The sequence below is a fragment of the Thermobia domestica genome, chromosome 2, assembly GCF_964235325.1.
Source record: "Thermobia domestica chromosome 2, izTheDome1.hap1.1, whole genome shotgun sequence".
NCBI classification, from domain to species: Eukaryota; Metazoa; Arthropoda; class Insecta; order Zygentoma; family Lepismatidae; genus Thermobia; species Thermobia domestica.
The window spans coordinates 164,259,552-164,273,848 of NC_137455.1; the positions used below are offsets into that span (position 1 = coordinate 164,259,552).

At 40.3% G+C, this 14,297-nt stretch overlaps 2 protein-coding genes across 3 annotated transcripts in view; one reads left to right on the plus strand and one right to left on the minus strand.

The window, feature by feature from the left end:
• The window catches only part of LOC145677017 (thrombospondin type-1 domain-containing protein 4-like), a 926,207-nt gene that overhangs the window by 639,628 nt on the left and 272,282 nt on the right, over positions 1-14,297 (minus strand). Inside the window, exon 2 of the mRNA XM_081747728.1 lies at positions 2,547-2,652. Within this exon, the coding sequence (XP_081603854.1) occupies positions 2,547-2,652 (106 nt within the window). The remainder of the gene's footprint in view (positions 1-2,546; positions 2,653-14,297) is intronic.
• LOC145677000 (uncharacterized) lies at positions 7,501-10,424 on the plus strand. 2 transcript variants are annotated; one of them, XM_081747722.1, is made up of 2 exons: positions 7,501-8,219; positions 8,253-10,424. In XM_081747722.1, the coding sequence occupies exons 1-2, from the start codon at positions 7,803-7,805 to the stop codon at positions 10,299-10,301; spliced, it is 2,466 nt and encodes an 821-aa protein (XP_081603848.1). In that variant the 5' UTR covers positions 7,501-7,802; the 3' UTR covers positions 10,302-10,424. The 2 variants fall into 2 exon arrangements, with proteins under 2 accessions (XP_081603848.1, XP_081603850.1); XM_081747724.1 differs by having other exon boundaries at positions 8,286-10,424.

The following is a 14,297-nucleotide window of genomic DNA, read 5'->3' on the forward strand; positions in this document are numbered from 1 at the left end:
TCGACTTGAGAACTTCTGGTACCCCAAAGAATTCTGACTTTTTTTTTCTATATTATTATTAAGCTAAAATAAAAAATTCAATATTATTAGTGCTTAACGAGAGAAAAAATGTTGAAAAGTGAGAGAGATATCAATCGATAACGACACTATAAATAGTAATAGTATATACGTTGACTAATGAGATACGACCCAAAATTATTTTTAGTTCTTAAACTTTAATTTTTGCTTAACTAAAACATAGTCTAAAAGATAAGACATATACAGTAAATCAGTCAATAGAACATATCGAGCTGAATAAAATAGCGTACTTGTGTGTAAATTGCCTTGCATAGGTTTAAGAAAATCGAAATAAGGAAAAAAAAAAACTCTTGTGGCGCTAGAAGTGTCATTCATTCCCAATAATAATTGATACCAGAGGCCCCACCCAGGGGGGAAAGAGACCACCAGGTCTGGATTCTCCTCCCTCAAAAAGAAAACTTCCTAACGCAGCACACATTTGTACACTTTCTTAATAAAACTATACTTGTTTAACAGGGAAAGATTGATGTAGCATAGATATTTCATTTGATTTTACACTTCATCTGCACTCTTACTCTTATAAAAACAGTCTATTTGGTCTAGGAATTAATTCGTGCGGTTGGTACGCACACATTGAAGCTGTAGTACAAACACAAAATACATAAATACCTTAAGAAAAATATTGTCCATCGCTAGCTACCACTTTCGCCCATCTGTCAGGTAATGTACGGATTCCGTGGCGAAAGAAGTCCTCATCCTTGGAAGCGATCCAATCAGAGACCCATGTTTCGATATCTTCTGAAGAAGTAAACCGCTGTCCAATCAAATCGTTGTTCATGCAATCGAACAAGTAGTAGTCCGAAGGAGCAACGTCTGGTGAATACGGCGGGTGGGATAAAACTTCCCATCCGACATTTTCTAAATAGGTTTTGACCGGTTTTGGGACATGTGGGCGAGCGTTATCATGTTGAACAATAAGTTTATCATGTCTGTTCTCCCATTCTGGTCGTGTTCTGGCCAGAGCTTGCTTCAAACGCATTAATTGTCGTCGATAACGTTCTCCATTCATAGTTTCACCCGGTTGCAGCAGCTCGTAGTACACCACACCTTTCATATCCCACCATATGCACAGCATAACCTTTGCACAGTGAATATCTCGTTTTGGTTGTGATGGACCTGGTTCACCTGGTTTCACCCAGGCCTTTTTTCGTTTAGGGTTCTCGTAATGGATCCACTTCTCATCACCCGTAATAATTCGATGCAGAAACCCCTTTCTGCTCTGTCGTTAAAGCAGCAATTCGCAAATGGTTTTTCGTCTTTCAACGTCTCTGTCTTTCAATTCATGTGGAACCCAATGTGACATCTTTTGAATCATTCCCATGGCTTTCAAGCGTTTGGAGACTGTTGTTTGATCAACGCCTAATGCTGCTGCAAGTTGTTCCTGCGTTTGACACGAATCCTGCTCGAGCAATGCTGTCAATTCTTCGTCTTGAAATTTTTTTGGCTGTCCAGCTCGCTCTTGGTCTGCCAAGCCGAAATCACCACTTCTAAACCGTGCAAACCACTTCTGACACGTTCGCTCAGCTAGAGCATGGTCACCACACACTTCCAACAAAATACGATGACTTTCAGTCGCACTTTTCTGCATGTTAAAGTAATGCAGCAGGACACCCCGCAAAAACACTTTATCAGGCACAAATTGCGCCATGTTCACTTAACTACAAACTGGTGTTGTTGACGCTTTAATCCACTGCCCTATACTACGAACGATACGCGATGACAGGGGTTTGCAACACATGTGTGGATACACGGAACTGTGGGACGCTCCGTTCGTTGCGCCATCTCTTGTCCACCCGCACGAATTAATTCCTAGACCAAATAGTTCTATCATCTTTTTCATGAAAATTTAGGTAGAAGTATTTTACAAGTAGGGTGCAGAATAATACCCGTTCAATACTAGACTACGTTTATCTTGGCACGCTTCCCGCCAGTGCACTTGGTTGGCTTTTAAAGTCTGCTAGCATTCACGTGAACGTTTTAATCCAATAGCCGTATTATTGGCTTTGTCGTGTAGGTGACGTTAGTTATCAGCTAGCCCATCAAATGAGGCCATTGCTTTATGGCGGGTATTTGAAGTGCTTAGTTGCCACACGCGAACATATATGTTACAGTGACTTGTGAGTGGTGTGGCGTTTTGCTGTGTTTCCTAGTGTATTGTATCTCGCAACTTAAGTGCGGCGTGGCAAGAACACGTTGCAGACAGATCCATTCTTTAGGCGGGAAGCGTGCCAAGATAAAACAAACGTACTCTACATAAACGTAGTGGCTTGTACTATTGGACCCTTCCCAACTATTCTGAATGTGCACCTGATTGACAGCTTTTATTTTTCTGTAAGAAATTGTTACTTATGCACTGTGTATGTAGGAAAACACACTGTTAACTAGAAGATTGTATCTATTGTAGTTAGTCTTCTAATGGTGAGACATACACCTTTAATTGTAAATAAGGAAAATACATATTATCTTACCTCAAGAGGATATTCCCTATTACCGTTCGATGACGACGACGAAGACGCTGACGTAGATGATGAATTTGCTGCTACGAGAAGAGTGGCGTGTGTCATGATGAAGAGCCTGTAATTAGAAAAAGAAAAAATTAGAAAAATAATCTTCAGTTCTTATTAGGCTACTATCAATTAATTCAGTTATTAAGAAACACAAAAGTGTCATAGAGCTTACGGTAATGTCGTTTTCTGTTTAGTGCTCGGCTAGGCTGCTTCTTATGACGTCACACGAAGGAATTTGCGAAGAATATAGTTAGCCGGAATTTTCGTAAGTTAAAACTGCAATTGCCAATTTTTTTCTTATAATCTGTTGATAACAATTTAACTTTCTTAACTATACTTTGGGATAACTTTAGTATTGATAACTCTTTGATTTACATTGATTTCCATAGCAATGAAGTGTGACAGTCATTTAGAAAAACCAAATGGAAGAGTATTAAATGCACAAATTAAAATTTGATAATGTGATCAAAGCTGGAGCATTAAGTGGAACAAGAGCGTACAATGGAGCAAGAGTAGTTAACTGGATCAAGAGCGTACAATGGGACAAAAGCCTACACCAACGCATCAGAACACGAAAGATGGGCTGCTTTCAATGTCTCCCTTCTGCGGATTTTCTGCATCGTTAGTCATCTATGCCGAAAAGCAGGGTTCACGTACACCTGAAGTTAGATAAATCCTAGGTTCATCTCATATACGTACACTCAGGGACGTAGGCCTTATATAGGTATTTATTTCGGGAAGAGTCCAAAGTTTTCAGGGAATTCCAAATTCAATATGAAGATAAATTGTATTAAAAGTTTCAAAATCACCTGTAAAATTAGATTAGATTTATAACAAGTCGTGTTTTTTTAGGGTGGTTCAGGACACCCTCTGCGTACGTCCCTACGTACAGTTATTTGTCAACTTACGACTGATTTAACTTATCCGCACTTACTACCTGTTATAGAAGTTAGATGGATACCAATGACTTGTAATGGGAAGATAAATAATAACAGACGCTTATTAATGTAAATGGGACGGAAGTATTGTAACCGTGTCTATGAACATAAATTAATTTGATAGTTTTTACGACCAAAATTTTGTGCGAATTTGATCCAGTGTAACCTCAGAATAAATCGTTGGGCGGCGATTAACTAATCAAAATTGTATTTTATATTGTATTGTATAGTAGACTACTACCTGCCAACTTACGACCGGACGCTCGTAACCCAAGTCGGTGGGTCTAGGACTAACTGTATAGCCTCGGCACTGAGGAAAAAGAAGAATTATTCAGAGCACAGTCCTGCATTAAATTCCTTGTTACGAATTTAGCAGTCTATTTGAGGTCCATCTCTACATTTTTCTTCAGAAAAATGATGCTATTGCAGAAGGTGAAGCAGTGAATGAGTAGATGATCTAATAAATGCAGTTCACAGATTATTTTAGTTCTATTTTAGGCTGATGAAGACGGGCATGGCTTTAACTAAGACGGGCATGGTTTTAACTAACTAATAAAGAAGTCACTAAGCTGTGTGTGTACAGAGTGACGAAAAAGTCCTCGTATCCCTAGGTTTGAGTATCACAGGCAGCGATATCAGTGCCATTCTAGTTTATTTATTTAGTATATTCTCTAGTTGAGCGCCTACATATACGAACTTTGTATCTAGTGGATCTGTTTGTTCCATCGTGCTGTACACATAGGTGCGTGCGTCTCTACTTTCTTCTCAACATGTTGCAGAGCATCTAAGAATCTATCGTTCGAGAAGCTTCCTCCATATTTCAGAGCAATTCTTTGTAAGAGACATATGACTTTATTATTTCCCACAATGAGTTGCCTGGTGTTAAAGGTCCGGGCTCAGTGTAGGCCATTTCAATGGGGAAGGAACCTCACCCAATTCAGAAGTCTGTAAATTGTTAATCACGCACCTGGAGAGCAAAATGGGCTGAAGCAACGTCCTGCTGTATCCACGGACGATCCACGATTTCCTTCTCTTGGAGTTGAGGTATTGACCATGTTTACAACATATGTAAATACGAATGCCCATTCATATATTTGTACAAAAATAAAAAAAAAATCCACTTGGCCTATATCATAACATATGGCGGTGTTACCTTATACATCGTATAATGTAACATGGCCCGGAAGTTTTGGGCAACCAGTGTATATATGAATTTAATATTTATTAAAATTTTATTTTTAATATATAATTAATCAATGACTTGATTTGAAGTAGACCGCAAAAATTTGCGTTAAGTTCCTTGAACTAATGATTTTAGTATATTTAGAGGGAAATATATAGTAATATCTTTACATTGAATAATTATTCGTATATTTAGCTAAAATATAATATTATTTTAGGAAATAAGGTAATTTCTGGTCGTATTTAGTCCTTTCCAGTCAATTTTCTTTCATATTTTTGGCTTTGGGGATCTTCGAAAGAATTCAAAATTTTTATTTCAAAAATCTTCTTTAAAATTTTTCATTTGTAAAGTCAGCCATAGTAGCTTCTTGAAGCATCTCTTTGTTTAACCTAAATTATCTGTGATTGGATCTTCCGCAATCACAGGTGTGGTTGAGATTTTTCGGCTTCTTTGATCTTGATAGATACACCTATCATCGTATAGTTACGTCACAATGAACCTCCAATTAGGGATCTTCTTCCCATTGTCATTGTCTTTACCGGAAGCGGTGTTTAGTGATGGACGTACGATAATCTCCGTCCATAAAAAAAAACGTGAAAACAGAAGTATTTAAAGGTTACGACACAAAATAATTGATACCTTTGATGTCTTTGGGCAGTCTGGGTATACTGAGAGTGTTTTGCTGTGCTCAATGGACGATGAAGCTACAGTTGTGAGAGCAAAATTCATACGTCAGGGTGTGAGTGGTTGACGTAAGCCATTGTGTTGGTGCAGCTCAGTCGCCTGGATTCGAAGGAGGATTCCCATACCTTTTTTTGAACACCGAAAAACCGCTCAGTTATAGCGGTGGTGTAAGTTATTTCTTCAAAATTACCAAACCCGGACTAATCAGGTAGGAGAGGAACTAGTATTCTATTTTCCATGGAGGGAATAAACGAATAAGTGTGTAAGCAGAAAATCCAAGTAGTTGTTTTCGGACGTACTAACCTGCAAAATTTCTATATTATCGGATTTCGTCATGGCTTATTCTTTTAGTGTTGTGATGTTTTATAAAATGTGCTAAACGCTGCGTAGTTTTCCCTAAGTTATACAATGTACAAAATCTGCGAGGTGACGTAAAACACTCGTTCAATGGAGGGGGGTAAAAATTGTTCTTTTGGAGTTTCAGTGTGGATGTTTGTTACCAACAGTCCAAGAAATGTGTGTACTCTCGAGAACATACATTTCACCCCCAAAATTATATTTTGAATATGTAATCTCATATATTTTTTTTTTATTTTATTATTTTCCGTACTGCTATATTACATAATTAAATCCATTCTCTGGTTTGTGCTCACCTTCACTGTAGTTTGAATACGATGAGACAAAATGTATATAAAGTTTCGGCTCACATCGATAATAAGGGTGCTTGCATAGCTATTGGTAATGGGAGATGCTCGTCGACAACAACACGTTCGTTATGTATTTTAAATTCCTTTCACCAGAAACCAGAAATTCGAATTTTAAGCGCATAGTTTAAGACTTTTTTTTTTATTTTAACAATATACAAAAGCAGAGCTGAATGGTCGACGTCCCATACGTCCTCGGTAAGAAGCAGGGTGTGTGCTATATTATTAATCTGTTGAATAAAGTGATTTTATATGTTTTAGTTTAAGTTAGTTAGATAGTTAGGCTAGGGACTAGGTTAAGTGTACTTTCTTTTCATGTAGATGTATCTAGTGTATGTATTATCTCAAAGGAAAATGTTTTTGTTGTGGGAATCTAAGTGGATTAGGTCTGAGCTCATACAAGGGAGGTCACCTTGTCGGTATAAATCCTCCGCGCTGACCCCACCTCCACAGCGGTATCTGAAGAGAGAATACTAAGAAAAGAAAGTAAAGCATGTAGCACACAGCCGTAATAAGTGATACCTGTGTAGTACAAGGCTCATGTGGTGATGGTAGTAAATGTCCTTATTTTCAAAATGTTTTTTTTTTTCCTAAACCAAACGTATGTGGAATTGTTCACGATATGTGAAGAGAGTATGTAATGCAATGATGGACTTACCCATTCAGCTATGTCAAGAATTTTCCTCAATTTCCAACCTTTGCGATTTTTTTTTTTTTTAATGTATTCTCCTGTTATCTCTTATCATACAGAAAGTTAGTGTAAATAAAGCGTGCGAGTCGAAACAAAATCTTTCATTGTCCAGTGCAAAGCTAATTATTTTAAAACTATGTAGTATAGTAACTTCAATAGTATTGTTGGTACTCAGAAAGTAAAGTTTTGAAAAGCAGTACGTAACGAAAGTAAATCATAGCGTCTTGAAAGTGTACAGAATCGATTTCACTTAGTGTGACCGGGGTTGGAATCACAGACCTGCCAGGAAATTTCACTTCGTTAATAAGATCAACTAAATTCACTTTGGCATTCATTTTTTTTTCCGAAATTCCATCCCGTTGCGCGATTTAGATTTGATTCGAGAATTTTTTTTTTTATCTGGGTTAGTAAACACAAACATTTAGATTTTCGAAGCATTCACCGTCAGTTTCACTCTTGGGTCAGTGTCTTGTTCTGTCGGGTTGTGGTTTGTAACCTTATCTCTTGATGGGATGCAGGCTATGACCTGCGGATCGGGATGCTGGACTGCGAGTGAGAATGAGGGAGGCTTAGAAATCTTCACATTTTGGGACGATTTGAGTTCTACTTTCCGGAGATGATTGGTGTAGTGGATGGGTCAGTGAGTGTTGACAGCTTGCCCGTCTGGGCCCGGTGGGTTCGCGTTCAGCAATCAGTGACACATTCACGCAATCATAGTCTTAAGGAAAGTGAACGTCATACAGAAACACAATATCAGTATCATCATCATTATTTTATTTTTTTTTTATTTTTACATTTTTATTTTATTTATTTATTTTATATGACTTTTTTTTTTTTTGTAAAATTGGCGTTCCACAGCCAGGATCTGTTATTTCAATCTTTCGCGAGTGCTAAGTGAATCGTATTGAAAGAGCAGTGTAATGTAATGGGGACTGTTGTGACAAACGACTCCTTGAACGATGTGTAGTCACTCTTGAGTTTGTATATGTGTAACTTGGGGAAAACAATTTATATGAAATGGAGATGTCTGCTGGTAGCAGGTCAAGTACTGAATCCCGTAGCCCGGATGAATATGTGTGTTGTAGTGAGGAAATACAGGGCTTCAGTGTGTATTGTGACGGTTGTTCTGGATGGGTGCATGCACAGTGCTATGATATAACCGACGAGCAGGTAGAAGAATTGAATAAGTGTAGTGAGCCCTGGTTTTGTAAAACGTGTGTGGCCAAACAGCTGACTGTGCAATCGCTTTCCAAGTCACAGGAAAGTGGAAGTGAACGGAACACCGCGACGCACGACACGGGAGAGAAACTCTTACACAACGGTGGAGAGAGTGTCGGAACTGCAGGTTCCCCTGCATCCGTGACAGACCTTGCGAAAATGTTAGAACGTTTTAGTCAAACTTTAACTTTAACTTTGGACCAAAAATTTGAAAAGGTTGACAGTATTATGGACCAAAAATTTGAAAAGGTTGACAGTATTATGGACCAAAAATTTGAAAAGGTTGACAGTATTATGAACCAAAGATTTGAAAAGGTAGATAATAATTTGTACGCGATGAATCAAAAATTTGATATGTTAAAGTCGGAAATGGAGCAAATTGTAAATGAAAGAGTCGAAAATGTAAACAAGGACGTATCGGACCTCCGTAACGAAGTTCGCGATTTATACACTTCGGTGGGGGAATTTCATGATACGATAACAACGCGGGTGGACACCGTTGAGGAGAATCTCCGGTTGTCAGTAGAAAAGCAAAATCGCAGATGTGATCAGCTCGCTAAAGAACTATCGCATCTCGAGTCGAGCACCCGGAAATCTTATGACGTACTCGAGGCTAAGATCCAAACTTTGGTGAAGGATCAGGAGCAAAGTAAACCAGGTCGTGCCGGTCGCAAGCGGTCACGTGACTTTGTTGGTTGTGACGGGGTTGACTCTGACGGAACAGACTCTGACACCCGAGTGGATGTACCAGTCTCTTCGGTTGGGGAGACTCGTACTGTCCCAACGGTGACAGTCTCTGTCTGTCAGCCGACCAGAGTTCACACTAAGAATGTCTGGCCGTTTGACTTAAATTCACATTCGTTGGTTACGAACAATTCCAGTCCCGCCTGTGGGGATATCGTGAGTGGTCAGGTTGCCTCTAGGGCTTTAAATCCTTTATTGACGTGGTCTCAGGCTTCGGTCTCGACTTCCAATGTATGTAGCTTAAGTCATGTAGTGTCCAGTACTGTTGCAGATAGGACTCCTTCGTTTGTTGGAATTCCGGAGGGAGTATGTAGTCACGCAGTGGTATCGATGCCAAGCAACTTACCTTTTGGACCAAATTATACTTCTTATTCGAATTTTGGACAAAATCATAATAATGCAAAGAGCCCTGTGATTGGCTGCAACTCTCCCCTGAATTCCAGCAGATATGAGGGATGTTCTGGAAATAGGGCGTTAAATTTAAGGCTGTCGGAGCTAAATCACTTACCAAACTTCACTGGAGAATATGGTTTGGCCAGGTCTTTTCTTGAAAGTTTAGAACAGGCGTTTAAGATAATCTCTGCGTCGGAATACGAACGCATGGTTTTGGTACCGTGTTGTTTGTCGGCTGGGGCCAAGACTTGGTACCAAACGGTCTGCAAAGACATCAGCAGTTATGCGGACTTTGTGCGTCTATTTAAGGAACACTACTTCTCGGCCAGGATGGAACGCCTGCAGAAGAAATTCATACAAGGAATGAAATTTGACCGGTCCAAGTATAACCGGCTAACTGACTTTGCCTGGAAGGTCATAGCCGAATACTATGCGGTGGCACAACATCCAGATGAGACAGAACTCATTGAAATAGTCCTAGATTGTCTGCCAGCTGGAGATGCTAGATTGTTGCGAGCCGTGGAGCCCAAGAATATCCAGCATCTGATTGTTAAGATAGCCGAAATAGAAGGTCATCCGGAACCTATGGAACCAGTAACAGATAAGAAATTTAAGCGTCTGCACATTCGGCAGGCCAAGATTGGGAAAAAGACCGAAAAGAACGGAAAGGCGCAACAGACTAAAGACACTTCGTCGCAGACGGAGGAGGACGAAGTAAAGAAGAATGGTGATGCCAAGAAAAATGGAAATGGCAATCAATTCTTGGGGAACCGAGGTCGAAGAAGAAATTTTCAGGCTAGAAGACCCTGGCACAACAACAACCGAAGGCAAAACTGGGGGAACGGAAACCAGAATGTTCCATATGTTTCCAATCCTAACTACCAATCGGGAGCAATGAACTTTGGATGTCATCGAGGTGCATCCCAACAGTGCGCGCCGAGTTCGAACCACATACCGGGAGCACAAGCCTATCCGGGATACATGCCGAATTTGCCTCCTGGAGGAGGAGTGGCAACTCCCACATCCACTCCTTCCCCAGCGGTGAACATGGCTATGTCCACTGGTTGGCCTTCACCGTATACGACGTTCATGCCGCCGATGGCGCAGTCATCTGAAGCGAATGGGAATAGTTCGGGAAATGCATGTCGCAGCCCTCATTAGGGGAGAGTGTGGACTGCGATATGAATTCCTCAACTCCCCAAAAAGAAGAAAGTCCGATAACGGAACATCAAAATTTTTGTTTGGCATCAACCTGTCCAGTAGTCAATTTCGAACCTCAAAATTCAAAATTAGATGTTTTGGTAACTTCCGGAATTCGGGGAAACAAATCGGGCACGCCTCTGTTCTCGGTTCGTTTCGTGATAGACGAGAGGGAGTGTGACTCCAGTGCGGAAAGGAGTGTTCTCTTATCCTATCCCTCACCCACTCTAACTTGTTCGGTAGGAGAGTTATCTTTGGTCTGTATCCTAGATTCTGGAGCGGATACGAATTTGCTCTCGGGAGATGCTTGGAGGCGAATAAAAGAGATCTATCCCTCTGCCAAACTTCGACCGAAAACTAATATCTCTTTAAAAGGTTTTGCAGGAGACGAATCATTCCAAGTTAAAGGTTTCCAGATCTTAAACTTCACTATCCAAGGTTGTGTGTTTGAAGTCCCAGTCTATGTTGTCCAGAAATTAAAAGCACACTGTATTTTAGGATTTCCGTTTTTCGTTCGGTATAACCTTTCTTTAAATTGTAAGTCTAAAGAAATTTTGCTTCAGTCAGACTCGGGACAGACCATCTCTATTGACATGGAACAGCAGCATTGTTGCCAGGTTACTGTCGCCGAATTAACTTCAGATAAAGAGGACGACTCTTTGTTTCAGCCATCGGTCACGAAGGAGGAACTTCGGAACTTTGTTTCTCAGAGAACCGATCTCGATTCGGATTCTCAGGAGAGGTTATTTTCTTTATTAGTTCGATTCAGGTGTCTCTTCACAGAGAATCCCCGTATCATAAAGGTCGAGCCGTATAGAATACAGCTTTCCGACGACCTCCCGGTGGTAGGAAAGTTGTATCCTGTACCCATTCATCTTCAAAAAGAGTTTGAGGAGGTCTTAGATAAGTGGGTAAAACTTGGGATTATCGTGGAAGGTCCTTCACCATACAGATGCCCTGTACATATTGTGCGTAAGGCGTCTGGAGAGCTAAGGCCCGTGATTGATTTGCGTGGTATCAATGAGCGTGTGATTGCACCAAAGATTCAGGTCGAGCCGATCTCCGATCTAATCGCGCGAGTCAGTGGTGCAACCATTTTCACCTCGTTGGACTGTACGCAATCATATCATAGTGTCCCGATCCATCCAGACTCTTACAAATATGTTAGTTTTGTTTACAAAGGACGTCAGTATCAAATGACTCGTTTAACAATGGGTTTGAAATCATCACCAGCGGTTTTCCAGTCTGTCATGCACACCTTTTTTGGATTAGAAACCTTCAAAAATTTTCTTATAGTTTACCTGGACGACGTACTTTGTTTTTCATCTTCCATAGACGAACATTTCCAGCATTTAGAAAAGGTCTTCAACACTCTTCGTTCGGCTAACCTTTCTCTCAATTTTCGAAAATGCAACTTCTTCAAATTCGAAATTCCTTTTCTTGGTCATCTTGTTTCAGGATCTTCTGTAAAAATAAATCCTAAAAGTAATGAGGCCATCCGTCACTTTCCCCTTCCACGAACTAAGAAGGCTCTACGGAGATTTCTTGGTCTCGTGGGATGGCGAAAGCGACATTTTCAAAACTTCGCAGGTTTAACTGCTCCATTTTACGATCTTCTTAAGAAGGACCGGAAGATAGAATACTCTTCGGAGTTGTTAGAAAAGTTCAATCACCTAAAAGAACTTCTAAGTAGTCCTCCTGCTCTTGCTCAACCGGATTTCAATTTGGATTTTCATCTGTTCAGTGATGCCTCTGCGGAGTCATTGGCTGGCTACGTGGCTCAATTTCCCCCGGGACAGGATGACCCGGAGGTTATTGCGTACGCGAGTCGGCGAATAAAACCGCATGAGGCCTCCTTGTCAGTTTTCCAGTTAGAATTGGCAGCTGTTCTTTTCCTCTGCGAGAAGTTCTCCTACTTCATTTTGGGTCGACGGACTACGGTCCACTGTGACAATGCTGCAGTCACATATGCTTTTAGTTTGAGAAATCTCGATGCTCGAACTACTCGTCTTCTGCTCAAACTGCAACGTTTCGATCTGCAGTTTGTTCACATCAAAGGCTCTGACAATGAAATCGCTGATCTATTGAGCCGTTATCCTCCAGAAATTCCTGAGGCAGAAGAGGATCATTTTATAAATTTTTTGACCGCGGAGGACGCTGACCTCTTGGATGTCGCGGAACTGAGACGCGAACAGCGGAAAGATCCGTATTGTAGAAAGCTACACGCCATTTGGAAGGATTCTCGAGACAATGACAGGATACGTGTGGAGAATCATTTAGTTTATATTAGAAATTCTCAAAATTCTGTTTGGCTGCTGGTCATTCCTGCCAGCTTGGTGGAAAATATTGTTTCGGCGATTCACAACAAAGGCCATTTTGGTGTGAAGCGATGTTTGTCGTTCGCTAAGGCCATGTTTCACTGGAAAAGTATGCGTGCGACTTTTACTAAGTATATTCAAGAATGCCTTCCTTGTGCACGAACTAAGTACTCGTACAGGGTGATCAGAAAGGAACCCTGCCATGTTGAGGCCTCTGCTTCCTTCGAGAAACAATGCCTCGACCTGGTCGGGCCCCTTCCTAGGAGTCAGGGTTATAAGTATATCTTGTCTATCCTGGACGTCTACAGTCGCTTCGTGTGTTTCTTCCCCCTTAGGACGGCTCACACGAGGGAGATTGTGGCTGTCCTCGAGAAGAGATATTACTATCAACTACCTTATCCTAAGTATTTGGTGAGTGACCAAGGTCCGCAATTCTTGTCGCGCGTCTGGCGAGAATTTTGTCAAAAACATCGAATCAAGCACATACTTACCACGCCATACCATCCTTCCTCCCATGGCATTATCGAACGCAGACATCGTGACCTCCACCGCATTCTCCGCCTCTATTGTAGCGAGAATCAATCCAAATGGAGTACCTTTCTAAAAGCCGCCCAAGATTTGTGTAACCATTCCTGGTGTGATGCACTTGGATGCACACCGGCAGAGCGTTTCCTATGCTACTCTGCGTCCAAGAGCTTCAAGGAGAATTTTATCTGGCCAAAAGAGTCACTTCCTGTCAGTGAAGACAAGAAACTCGTCATATCTAGTCCAGCGACGGTGCCCAAGAAAGAACGTAAACAGCAGAAACATCAGGATACCATTACTGAAGGCTCATTGGTAATGGTTAAAACACATCACGTGTCATCGATACCAAAGAAAATATTTGCCAAGTTTATGGATACCTATGTGGGACCATACATTGTTTCCGCTATAACTAGAAATTCAGCGAGATTACAAAGTTTAAAAGGAGAAAATATTGGCACGCAGAGTTTCGATAATCTCAAATTATTTCGATGCTCTGAAGAAAAGAAGAGAGAGCTGTTGGGAGGTTGAACAGAAACAAAACATAGTCGAGAAAAAAAAGGAAAGAGAATCGTAGGTTAAATTTTGATTAAGGTAATTTTTGTTTGTTTTGAGTCTATTTTTGTGTCCAATTTTCTTTTCGTTCGTTTAGTGTAGTTATAAATTCTTTGTTAGGATTAAGGTCTCTGAAAAATTTTCCAAACATTTCCTATATTGATTGCATTGCATTAGTGTATTTTATGAATAAAATGTTAGGTTAGAGAAAAAAAAAGGAGCTTAACTTAGGACTTCTAAGTTAGTTTTTTTTTTTCCGAAGCTCCCGGAGGATGTTACCTTATACATCGTATAATGTAACATGGCCCGGAAGTTTTGGGCAACCAGTGTATATATGAATTTAATATTTATTAAAATTTTATTTTTAATATATAATTAATCAATGACTTGATTTGAAGTAGACCGCAAAAATTTGCGTTAAGTTCCTTGAACTAATGATTTTAGTATATTTAGAGGGAAATATATAGTAATATCTTTACATTGAATAATTATTCGTATATTTAGCTAAAATATAATATTATTTTAGGAAATAAGGTAATTTCTGGTCGTATTTAGTCCTTTC

Coding starts and splice junctions, on each gene's coding strand:
- LOC145677000 (XM_081747722.1), top strand. CDS start 7,803: ATGGAGATGTCTGCTGGTAGCAGGTCAAGTACTGAATCCCGTAGCCCG. Junction 8,220..8,252: donor TGGACCAAAAATTTGAAAAG/GTTGACAGTATT, acceptor AAATTTGAAAAG/GTTGACAGTATTATGGACCA.